Here is a 12135-nt window from a genome sequence, read left to right as displayed (position 1 = left end):
TGCCTCTGCTGCCAATTCTTTTGCTTCCCAAAGACAATAAAGAGGGAGATCTCTGACTTTCCTGAAGGGTCACACTACTTCAGGTCATTCCTCAACACCAATGCTGAGGAAAGCAGAACCCCCAGCCCCACAGCTCCCAAGTACTGGGGTACTCAGGTGGATAACTTCAGTGCTGGAAAGTTACAAAGAGAAATGACATTTTAAACAGCATGCTAGAAGGCAGGTATCCAACAGCTCTCACATGTTACTGATAGCCAACAGCTAACCGACTGCTGTTACGAAAATCCAGTGAGTTAAAAGTAGAAATGTTTGGCTGTTTGTGTTGTGCTGCCCTTCCAGAATATGGAGTACCAGACTAAGAGGTTTATCTTCTCTAAATCTTAATAGACAGCTAAATATAGTAAAATGGTGATTATTTAGCACATCTTTAAAGCAACAATTTCCCTCTCAATTAATTTCCCATTCCTTGGATTAATTATCTACTCAAATTTACTTGATGCACCCACTGCAAGAAGCTGAATGCATTTCCTGTAAATTAAATTGCCCTCAGAGATAATGACATTCCTAGAAGAACTTTGACTATGCCAAGAAACAATCCATTCTATTGAATGTGCCTGGATGGGTAGAAAGGAGGAAAGTGACAAGCACTGCCTCCAGAGACTTGTGGAAGTCTGGAGTTCGAACCTGAACAATGAGCTGCTTTCACTTACCCTCAGAGTGACCCTAACATAGTAGCACGTAGTAGTTCTTCATTAGCCCAAATAAGAATGAAGTGCAATGCAGACAAAAAATCCAGAGATAATCACTACCAGCAGCAACTTTGGCCACTGTGAGCTTGTACTCAAGGGTCTTAAGGTCTACTGAGCCACAAATGGTCCAGACACACATTTCTATCACGATTAGTAACAAAGCTCCTACAAATTTCTGTAATGCTCGATTGGGAACTTCATCAGAGAAGTGGCAAGCAGAGCTTCAGCAGAGATGTCAAATAACTCCCCAGAATATGACACCTCACAACTGCATGCTGCCGCACACAGGAGCAGAAAGCACAGGCCTCTGTCCTTCCTGAGACTGGAAGAGATTCAAACAGTTCCTAGTCTTTCCTTGGAATCTCTGCTCTACTGTGAGGGCTGGGCCTAGAGGGGCAGTGATCCTAACTCCCAGGAACATAGCATGAAAGTGGAACAACCTCTGAGCCTATTAAAAACCCAAGCCAGCAGTGAAAGCACATCAGGGGGAACAGCAGCCACCGGTTTTACTGGAAGGTGAATGGCACTGGAGGTGCTTCTCCTTTCCCGCACAGAGCGAGGTGCCCGCAGCTCCCCAGCACCCAGAGCCTGTCTGTCCCCACAGCACACTATAGAGGTGACAGCATCCCGCTGCCAACTCTGTGCTACTCGAGGAGCAGGTGCACCTGGTTCCCTTACCTAATCTCTTTCTGCGTTTCTTCCAGGTTGCTTTGTTATCACTGAGTGCCAGAGTCCTGAGTTCTGGAGCCACATCCCCAGAACATTACTACTGCACCAAACGCCAGGGCTGAGGCACAGCACGCTCCCACCCAATTCTAACAGAACTCACACAGAAGCAGTGTTTCAGATGTCCCCTCATCTTTTATCCTAGCGGCATGAACCAGCATTGCTTCCGCGTCACGCTGGAGGTGTGAGGGCCAAGGAGGCTGTCCCACGGGTAGAAGATGACTTCAGCAGGCAGCACACAAGGAAAGAAGAGGTTCTTATTACTCAGAGCTCTGTCATTTGAGCACAGCAAAAGAACAAAGCATGGCTTAAATCAAGTATCTGCTAAAAGCTTTCATGTTCCAAGCCCACCCTCCTTACAAACGGCATTGTGGAAACAGACAGGAATGCAGAAGGAAGGCAGGGAGAGCCTGCTATGGACTGAGCTTATAAAATATTTAAGCAAAGCATGTGACCACTGACAACATGCACCTTGATTGAACAATAGGCTCCATTAAAACAAAGGGTTTTTTCCCAAACCTTTAGCGTATTAATATCTGCAGGGGAGAAAGGAAAGCAGAAGTTCTAAAAAAAAAACCCAAAAGCCATATACAGGGGAACACATTCCTAGTTTTAATAGCACAGCTCCTGAAAAGCACACTTGGTAATATTATCCATGCTCTAGTTCAGAAATAGACACGGGTACACTAACAGATTCTCAATCCACACAAAAGCATACCCAAGTGGAACAACCCTGCTGAGAAGAAAGCTCTCACGCTCCTCCAGTTGGAACTTCAGCAGCTGTGGCTCTGCTCTGATGCTGGACAAAACCAAGCCAGGCTGGGCTTTAATAATTGATGAAGCTCCCACCCCAGCTAAGGCAGTCAGTCAGCTGTACAAGAGTATAAACACACAGAGCCTGTACAGCACACCAGAAGTGAAATTCACTTGCTTACTAGTGATGGAAAGATGTGATGCAGACTACAGGCTCTAGCTGAGAACTTCTGAAGTCAACACCAGCCTAGACAGGAATTAACTTCTGGGATAAACCCAATATGGGACTACTGTACAATTTATTTTCAGTACGTTATCAATCCTGCAGACATAAAATATTCAAAACTGTTTTATGGAAGTTTCTCTACTCTCCACAACTATCTAAAGACAGAGCTGCATAGCCCTGCTGCTATCACTGGCTTCAGAAATAATTGGATTTTAATTAAACCCAGAAGACGAATGAAAAATTGATGCTACACCAGCACAAGTTTCTGCTTTTTTTTTTTTTTTTTTTTCCTTTCTCCTAATAAAGGTGACACATTGCTGCCACTTTTACAACCACGAATAGAACAATTCCATTTCTTTTACTACCATACCATGGGATCCCCTGACTGAAGGCAGGGGCAGCACCTGCACACCAGCACCCCTCTCTGCTGGCTGGTGGCCCAGAGGGGCACACAGGGATGGGACAGGAGGAGCAGCTCCAGGTCACCAAGCCTCAATCCCTGCAGGTGTCCAACATCTCATGTAGGGAAAGATTCCTTCAGATTTTATAAACCTTGTGAGTGAATAAGTGAACTAAAAAGAATGTCAGTACCAAACGGGAAAGTAATGACGACTTGCATTTAAGACACTTTACAGACACACTCACGAACCATCTCCGTACTGTAAGGATTCGTAAGAGCAGGCTGCATTCTGGGACATGTCAATTAAAATTAAGAATGAAATAACTCTGTGCAACGGTGCTGAATGGCATTTTCTTTCAAGAGACCACAAGTTCAAACAGATCTCAGCCCTGCAATCAGATTACTCTTAACTCCTTCATTCCCAACGCAAGTGACCAGCTCACCAGAGGCGGACGCAGAGCGCTGGGTGCCCAAACCCTGCAGACACAGCACTGCCAGGAAGGCTGTGCAGCTCTGAGCTACCATGAGAGCAGGATTTAGTCTACAACTGCAGATACAGTAAGAACAAGAAAAAGCAGGAAGTGCATGTAACAGTCTGCTCCTACAACCAGTCAAACCAAGAAGAAGTTTGAGGAATTTGTTATCAGCAGTTGCCATACCTGAGATTATTTTGCCCAATGAAGAAAGCAGCCTTCGCACCTCCTGCCCAACCGTGCTCACAGTACAGCTCAGCACCAGGCTGCTCCACAACACTCCTGGTGAAACAAGGCTGCACTCGGCTTTGCATCCCTCCAACAGCTGCAGGAAACACACCATCACACACCTGCACAACAGCACTGCCACGTGCATCAAGTGCCCCAAGTTACCTTGCTGCTCAGCACCACACAAAGCAGAGTTAAGGAAGAACAGAGGAACCTTTTCCCACTGTTCACTACCTACAAGTGCAGTCTTTGGTATCCACATCAAATATTTAAGAAACACACATGTATGCGTGGCATATCTCCAATGTCAATTTTAAAAGACATTAAAATAAGCATTTATATTTTAATTCTCAGGACAAAGTGAATTCTCTCTGTCCCTTTAAAAGAAAAGCAGGGATGTCCATGGATAGAACAGAACACTTTGGAGAGTTCTGAGTCTAGGAAGAGGGGATAAGTGCAGGGCGAAGAACCCAACAGTCTTCATAAATATTTCTGTGACTCCACTTGCCAAACCAGTATCCACATGACACAGCTCCGCCAAGTTTCTCTGAAAACAAGAAAATTCAAAGGGCAACAACTCATGAAGCACACCCACACATCTGCAGTGCATCTGCACAGGCACACATCGCTCCAGCTGCCGTGGATGTGACCCTTCCCTCAGCATCCCACACACGGCAGATGCACCAGCAGCCCTCCCATGGAAAGCCTCCAGAACCCAGCACCCTGAGCACGGCCACAGCACAGGGTTTGCCTCACCTCGTGCCTGGAAGCAGCACAGGGAGAAAACAAAAAATCGCATTTTGAGCAATGGAAACTTTGTGTTAGCATTATTAAACTGAAACTGTAACTCTCAGCGTAGCAAAAGAAAGTAAAATAAAATAAATGGATCCCACGTAATGGGAGCAGAAGGATGATTTTGACTGGAGACCCAAACCCAAGCAGCAGAAAGGCTCAGGAGGTCAGAACGATGTCACCCTGGATTTAAAGCACCTTGCAGCCTTCAGCTCCGCCAAACAGCCTTACTGTGCTCTTTGCATCTGCTGCCACTGCCATGGAAACAAATAGGAGGCATCTCTTTTAGAGCATTTAGATACTTTAAAACCCAATCCGTTAGAAAGGGTGGAAACGTTTCCAGCAATCAAACTGAACAACACTCCCCCCCTCTTTCTATGTTTTCATAAAACTGACAAAAAATACTTTTAATAGATTAAAATACAGAAGATGCAGCTGCCAATGCCAAGGTCTTTCTGTCACTGTTACACAAATAAATCAGCACTTCTTTGCATCTACTGCTGTGGACAAAAGAGAAGAGCATAGTGTCACCTCCTGTTTACTTCTTATTTACTGGATGTTATTCAAAGAAGTTCTTTTCTCATTGCCTACATCTAAAATGAGTGATGGCTGCCATTTCTGATGTAATAACAGACATCTCTTCCCTCCAGAAATACTCTGCTAAGAATATTATACCTCAGAAGCACAGCATTATGCCTTCAAATTGCCAAAGGTGCACATTACTGTGCAGCCCTGGCATCGCTGCGCTGGTGGCACCACTGCTGCTGATGGCTGAAAAGCTGAATAGGAAAAAGAAATGGGAAGTGATAAGATCGTGTCATAAAATACAAGACAAATGTGCTGCTGTGACCAAGATTCATTCTAACCTCAGGTAACACAACATCATGTCACGCGTGACAGGAAGAGAAAGAATGACCCAGATAAGATGAAATTGCTAAGGACAAACATGAAGTGTTCCTCATCAGGCATACATATGTTTACATAAATTTGCTTATATTTACATACACTAATGTGCGCAATTCAGTTGTTAAGAAGTCTGTAAATGCATCACAGTCCAGTTTGGCCAAAGAGCAGAATGAGGAGCCAGGCAGTACAGCCTCCTTGTTCAAACATGACAAACAGGAATTGAGATGGGGATTGCAGCCCCAGGTTCTGATACTGCGCTACTGCTAGGGCACAATCACCTTGCAGAAGTGAATTAATGCCATAACTAGAGAACCTCAGAAGATCCCATATATTTTATTAAATACCTAGCAACTTAGCTGCCAGCTGAGAAAGCAAGGACAAGTTTTCTGCATAACAGACTCGTTGAAATTTCATCCAGAAAGCTCCATGTTTTCAACCCCCACACACCAGCCAGCATTACCTGAACTCACTCCCAACATCTGTGCTCACTGCCTCCCTTTCTCCAAAGCAAAACAGAACTCCACTTTCTCTCCTACTTCTATCTACTCTGCTTCTCTGGCTGGACACCATCCCTCCTGTAACAGCAGGCAAACCGAGTGCTTTCAACAATCTCTCTGTGGCTTCATGCACCCATAAACCAAGGCGTGGTTGGATGTCTCAAAAGCTGAACTTTGGGGAATGTTTCACATATTGCTATGATGCTGCCCTATGAAGCAGGAAGACTACATACTTGCTGCTGGGGAGCAGGGCATTCAGCTACTGCTTTAGGAGGTGCTTTCCCCTGCTTACTTCCGTTACCCAAAAGAGGACACCAACAAGGAAGCACCTCATCCATGACATCCAAAGACCTCTATCATGAGTTTCAAGAATCACACAGAATCAGGGAATCACCCAAGCTGGAAGGGACCCATAAGGATCACTGAGCTCAACTCCCGGCTCCTGAAGGACCACCTGAAAATCAGTCTGGGTGCATCATCCAAACGCCGCTTGAACTCTGGCAGCCTGGTGCTGCATCCCCCAGGCAGCCTGCTCCAGGGCCACACCACCCCTGGGGAACAACCCCTTCCTAACACCAACCTGATGCTCCCAGTGCAGCTCCACACTGCTCCCTCGGGTCCCTTCACTGTCACCAGAGAACACGAATGCTCATCAGATGTGAAGACAGTCTCTCCTCTGGTACTGATAGATGGCTGTACTTAACAAGGTCTAGTAGCAATAAAAGGAAAAAGCAACTAGGCAGTAAAGAATTTCATTTGCAGCATACCAGGTAATTTCAAAATATTACCAACACAACAAAAAACAACTGAGGCACAGTAATGCGCAGGCAGCATTTAGGGGATGTAATGAAACGCAGCTTTTGAGTTACAAGCACAGAAATAACCATTCCCTTTTAATTAAAGGCAACTATTAATATTATTAGTTACCCTTAAAAAAAAACCAGAAAGTCTGCCAACAATCCAGCAGTTCAAAGGGACATCTCACAGCCAAATGCTGTGAAAGCAGTGAGAACCAAATTCTACAACCGTAAGCAGTATCAATACGTAATTTACGAGTAAAAGCTACCACTAACAAAGCCACTCTTGACTTCCACAGTATTCAGCATTTACGTTGAAATCTTTCACAACCCAGAAAAAGATCACCGTAAGCACTGCCTCATTAGGGCATCATGACTATGATCTACAAGAGCTGCACTCTTAAACTAACAAAAACCATGTCTAGGATCCATCAGAGACTTGAAATGGCAAAGAAATCACCAAACCAGCCCAACTGGGCAGTGCTGGTGTCCCAGAACATGCTGCCACTATTTCCCAGATGGGCCAATAACCAGTGTGATGCCAGTAACAGAAAGCATCTGCAGGAATAAACACATCCCTCTGAAGTTAAACTACATGAACAAAACATAGGAGGATTATCCTGGTCAACACTGCTTCCGTTAGGAAGAAGCTTTAAGGACAAACACTAACACAAGTTCTCCCACGTACCCACGAACACCAGGACTTGAGGCAGGGCCAGAGCACTGCTCTACAGAATTCACACCCACAGAGAACAGCAGTCCCAGCCTGAAGACCCAGGGTCTGTTCAGCTGGTGTCCAACAGGGGCTCAGGGGGTGCTGATACAAAGCTACTGCCACCTGCATGTTCTGTTTTACAAATAAGTCATGTTGCCCATTCAAAACCATTTGTTTTCCATTGTTGTAATGCAGTACCATGTGAAATACAACATATAGTCTTATATACCGGTCTTCACATCAAGCCTACTTTAAACAGCCTGTATTAAACTCCCTAATCAAACAACTCTATCTCATTTAAGCTTGGAAAGCTCCAGCCTTTGCAGCTTTCTGGTACAAACACTGATACACTCTGTTAAATACACCACAAAACAAAGCAGCTCAGGTCCACACTGCACTATGCCTGGAAGCCAAAAGGACCTTTATTCCCTTAACACCGAGTTCCCTGAGAACTATTAAATCAAAGAGAAATGCAGATGGTTTCAGATGCAAAACTTGCTAAAACAATTTGAAAGAGTTTACAATTCAAACAGCAGAATAATCCCCATCGTCCATGGAATCATTCACATCTCAGGGCTCCACCATCCACAGAGGGACCGTACCACATCTCACAGCTCCAGAATGAATGACAAGCCTGCAAGATGAAAAATCTTCTGAATGTTCAGCATGATTCCAATCACTGTCACACTACGTGCATTTAAAGCTACACTGCTTAAATCAAATTGCATTGCTGTAGCCACAGCTCTGCAAGCAAATACGTTCCGTATGGTACAAAAATAAGCCCCCACTTTCTAGTTCCATTTTGGGCTTTCAGGAACATCTCCTTCTCTGAACAATAGGTCGGCTTGGAAGTTTTACTAAAAATAAAAGTTCAGAGCTGTGCCAAGTGATTTAGCTTGCAGAGGCAGAATTTCCCAAGCTCAAACACTCCCCACGTCTACTCAGAAGAATTTTTACTTTATTTTTCTGAATGCCAAAGAGGAGACGGCGATGTGAAGGATAGCTGCGTGGGATCAGCCAAAAGGGAAAACTCAGGCATTTCAATTTCCTCCTGTAAGCAGGTGTGGGCTTGACTCATCAAAGGGGCAGAGAACACCATTGGAAGTAATGAATTTTCACATTACTGCAGTGCACAGGGAACGCCGAGTCCATAGCAACACCACCCTCAGTAAGACAGAAGAGATCACGCCTGCCATTTGTAGATACAAAAGATTATGAGCTGTGCCCAGAGAAAGCAGGACTTCAGCTCCCATGTGCTCGTAAAGCTTCTCCCAGGTACAGTTACATTTGTTCACTGCTCAGGCATGCAGACAAGTGACTAAAAGAACAACAAAGCTGGGCTGCAACCTAATGAAATATGTGAGGCACAAAGGATACGGTGAAATCAGAGCTATCTGAGTTTCAGTTTTCCTTTAAATAGTAATCTGAAACACTGTCTAATCTCAGGATTTGACTGAGGGACTCCATTCACTCCTAAACCACTCCTCTCACTCTGTATCCCACAGCTGAGGCACGGGGAGGAATCAGCCATTCCCCACATCCTTAAAAGGCAAAACAAAAACACAAGAAAACCTACGCACACAATTCTACATTCCATTTTTCACTAGAAATAAAACCCTTCAACGTAAACCAAGCACCACCTCCTACTATCTGAACTCTGTTACCACCACAGGCACCGCAGTGCCCACTTCCTTCTCTGTGCTGCTGCCACAACCCGCCGGCCCAGCAGCCCCGTCCCGCTCCATGACACAGGATGCCATCCATGGCAGAGCCAGACCCCCAGAGAAGCTCCTGGCACAAGTTAGAGGCACCCTGCGCAGGCAGCTTCCAACGGTTACCACCACCTTTTTTTCCCCATTTTATCTACAGCAACAGGCATTCCTACATTACGATGACATTTCGCGTGCACACCTTTCTTTTTTTCTTTAAGCTTTTATTTTTAGCAGCTGAGGTGCAACTGAAGCAAACCTCGTGGTCAGCCCGGCAGCCCCTCAGCCTTTGGGACAGGTGGTTTGGGGCAGCCGGGAGGCAGCACTGAGCACCGTGCTGTTACAGGCTGCACTCACACACACACCAACCCTTGTGTCCCAACAGCTCACGACAGCACTTTCACAAGAAAGCAGTTCTAGTGACGATGCTGTCACACGTCGCACCTCCAAGAACACATCTTCCCCAAGACTTCCACGGCTCACACAGATCCCACCAGGCCAGTCGCCAACGCACCGCTCCATTTTTCATCCTGCCAGCTCCAAGCTTCCACGCTTGCTCACATCAGCATCATCCTCCAGCAGAATGCTCCCAGGACAAGGTGCTGGGGAAGGGCAGCTGACTGGGCTCAGGACATGAATTAGTCATGTTTGCAAAGTATTTTCCGAAGCAGAAATAACAGAACTGAACAATTTTCACCAAAAGTCACCAGGTGACTCCTTTCCCCTTCACAACTTTATAGCCCCAAGGCAAGCCAGCATTTGAAGTTTCAGGACCAGATCAAAACTGTACATCATACAGTACTCCAAGCACATTTTAGCAGTTACAGACTCCAAGAAAATTCCAAATTTCATGAACTCTGTACAGATAGACTAAAGAACTCAAGGCGTACATGGACAAACTTCAGCATCTCCATCCACAGCCAGCAGCAGCAGAGGGAAGAGCCAAGGCAGAGCACAGGACATGCCAGCCCTCCCATTACAACCACAAGAACCGGCTCTCTGTCTGCATTTGCTCCACCAGGCTTCCAAGGTGCAGTGCTGCCCTGGGGCGCAGAACTGTGGCTGCTCTCAGCTGAAGTCTGGAGGAGAGCTGGAAGTCACACCTGCTCCTTTTTAACTACAATCAACAATTGTCTTAGCTCAGGCTTTAGATGTGAGGAGTCTCTAAAGGCACTGAGTCTTCAGTTGACATGATGGAAATCCCTTCAGCCTCTGTATATATGGATTGCATAGGATTGCCACTTGCCTTAACCATTTATCCATTCGGCTTAATTTTACTTAATTGTGATCGTTAAAGTTAAAAAATTACTTTCTAAAGGCTCTGTAACTACACAATAAATTTCTCTGACAACGCAGTTTAGAACCGCTGCCTTTCATTAAGCAAACCATTCTCTAATATGCTGTTGCAGCATCAACTCGATCAGTTATGCTGCAGAAAGGCCTCAGAATAAATCAAGAGCCCATCCTCCACCAGAAAAGATAAAGTAACACTTCTCTGTCTCACCCTCAGCTGTGAAAGCAGCATGAAAATTAAAACCACAGGCATTTTTGTTGTTGTTTTGATGTGGAAGAAGAATTTACAAATTAACTGCAATGCATGACCTGAAGTGATTAACGGTAATCTTCCACCACTCGAGCTTCTCCTCCTATCCACACAGAAAGCACAGAAGATGAGAACACAGCTCCGTGTGCAGAGCAGAAGACATCAAACACGCCGTTAGCATTCTGTCCTCTGCTTTTTATTCAAAGCAAAGAAAGAAATCCCCCAAAGCTGCCACCCATCCAGGTACACCAAACGAGCAGTTTGTGCCGTGCCACCGCGCACCTCAGGGCAGGCCCTACACAGCCCAGGCAGGCAGCAGGAGCAGGTCCTACACAGCTCAGAGCCCTCCGCCCAAAGGACGCAGGGTGCGGGATGCAAATGGAACACAATGCAAGCGACCAAGCCGGGCCCCCAGCGGGCAGGGCAGCCACCACCGTCATATCTAAGGGGAGTGAGCACAGAGGGGCCTGGCTGAAAGGGCTGCTTTCCTCTGAAGAGAAACCCGTATCCCATTTGCATCAAGAAACAATTCAGCATTCTGCTGCCGGGATGGAAAAGCAGTGCGCAGCAAGCTTAAAGCAAGCTGAAGCACCTCCAACAACTCCAGAGCAGTGAACTTAAATCCAGGGACGCACCAGCAGCACGTTTTACGTTCCTCTCCCCAAACATGCTATTTTAAATGAAGAAAGGAGAGAAGAAAAAGGATACTTAAAGAAGTCTGTAGCAACTGCCCCCCACTGTCACCTGCGCTCAACGGAGCAGCCCAGCACCAGCTGGAGCTGTGGGGTCACCGCAGCGAGCACCCGCACACACAGCAGCCAGGTGGCCTTGCTACCTACCTGCCTGCCCCAACTTCACTCTGCGGTGCCCAAAGACACTCCAAGGCAAAGAAGGACATCTGAGATTTCCCACCAAGTTCATTATTACCATAGCAGTTTAAAATAACGTTTATGCAAGAAATAGAAGTTATATTCCCACTATGTTCAGCAACAGAATCAAAGAGCGCCGCGTGGGAAAAGCAAACACATTGCACAGCACAATAGCCAGCCTTTCCTTTTCCAAAATCGCTATTCCTAGCTGCTCTACGTCAAAGAGTTCCCCAGATCTACTGAGCGGGACGAGAAGGTCAAAGAAAACAACAGTTGGCTTTCTCCAGCGTTTTTACCAGCGAGCACAACAGGCAGCGGCAAAACCCCTCCCGAACGCTCGGCTGGAAAAACCAGTCCGGCGTCCCCCCGGCCCCGCGAGGACGCGACTCGCGCACTGACCCGTTCGAGTTCCGCAGGCATGGATGCGCGGCGCCGGCCGCACCGCCCCCGGCACGGACGAGCCCCGCTCCCCGCGACCCCTCGGAGCGCGCAGCCTCCCGCTCCGGCCGCCTCCGCAGCCTCGTTCCCTCGCGAAGCTCGCTCCTCCCGCGACCCGAGCGGCTGCCTCCCTCCGGCCGGAGCCCATCCGGGGCGAAGAGCCCCGCGGAGAAGCGCCGCCGCCGCCCCGAGGGGAGGGAACCCCGCTCACGCGGCTCCGCTCCCGCCGCCCGGGCCCCGGGGGCGGGACCGACGGGCGGCCGGGGCCGAGCCACGCCCGACGGCTGCGAGAGCCCGGCCCGGGGGCGCGGGGC

The 12135-nt window shown here is 47.2% G+C and overlaps 1 protein-coding gene across 5 annotated transcripts in view; it reads right to left on the bottom strand.

Moving 5' to 3' along the window:
• ARVCF (ARVCF delta catenin family member) overlaps nt 1-12135 on the bottom strand; it is a 201410-nt gene that overhangs the window by 102533 nt on the left and 86742 nt on the right. The window contains exon 1 of one of the 5 annotated variants that reach the window (XM_042828539.1): nt 11783-11849. The exons of 3 other annotated variants lie outside the window; for them this stretch is intronic. In XM_042828539.1, the coding sequence (XP_042684473.1) occupies nt 11783-11803 (21 nt within the window). In that variant the 5' untranslated portion in view covers nt 11804-11849. Of the gene's footprint in view, nt 1-11782; nt 11850-12135 lie in introns of those variants that run through there. One more of the 5 variants, XM_042828537.1, reaches the window with a different exon arrangement.

This window comes from Centrocercus urophasianus, unplaced genomic scaffold (assembly GCF_019232065.1).
Source record: "Centrocercus urophasianus isolate 14NV4802_14NV808 unplaced genomic scaffold, USGS_Curo_1.0 seq_30, whole genome shotgun sequence".
Lineage (NCBI taxonomy): Eukaryota > Metazoa > Chordata > Aves > Galliformes > Phasianidae > Centrocercus > Centrocercus urophasianus.
Note: the sequence above shows the minus strand (reverse complement) of the source record. Positions and strands in the feature narration are given on the sequence as shown.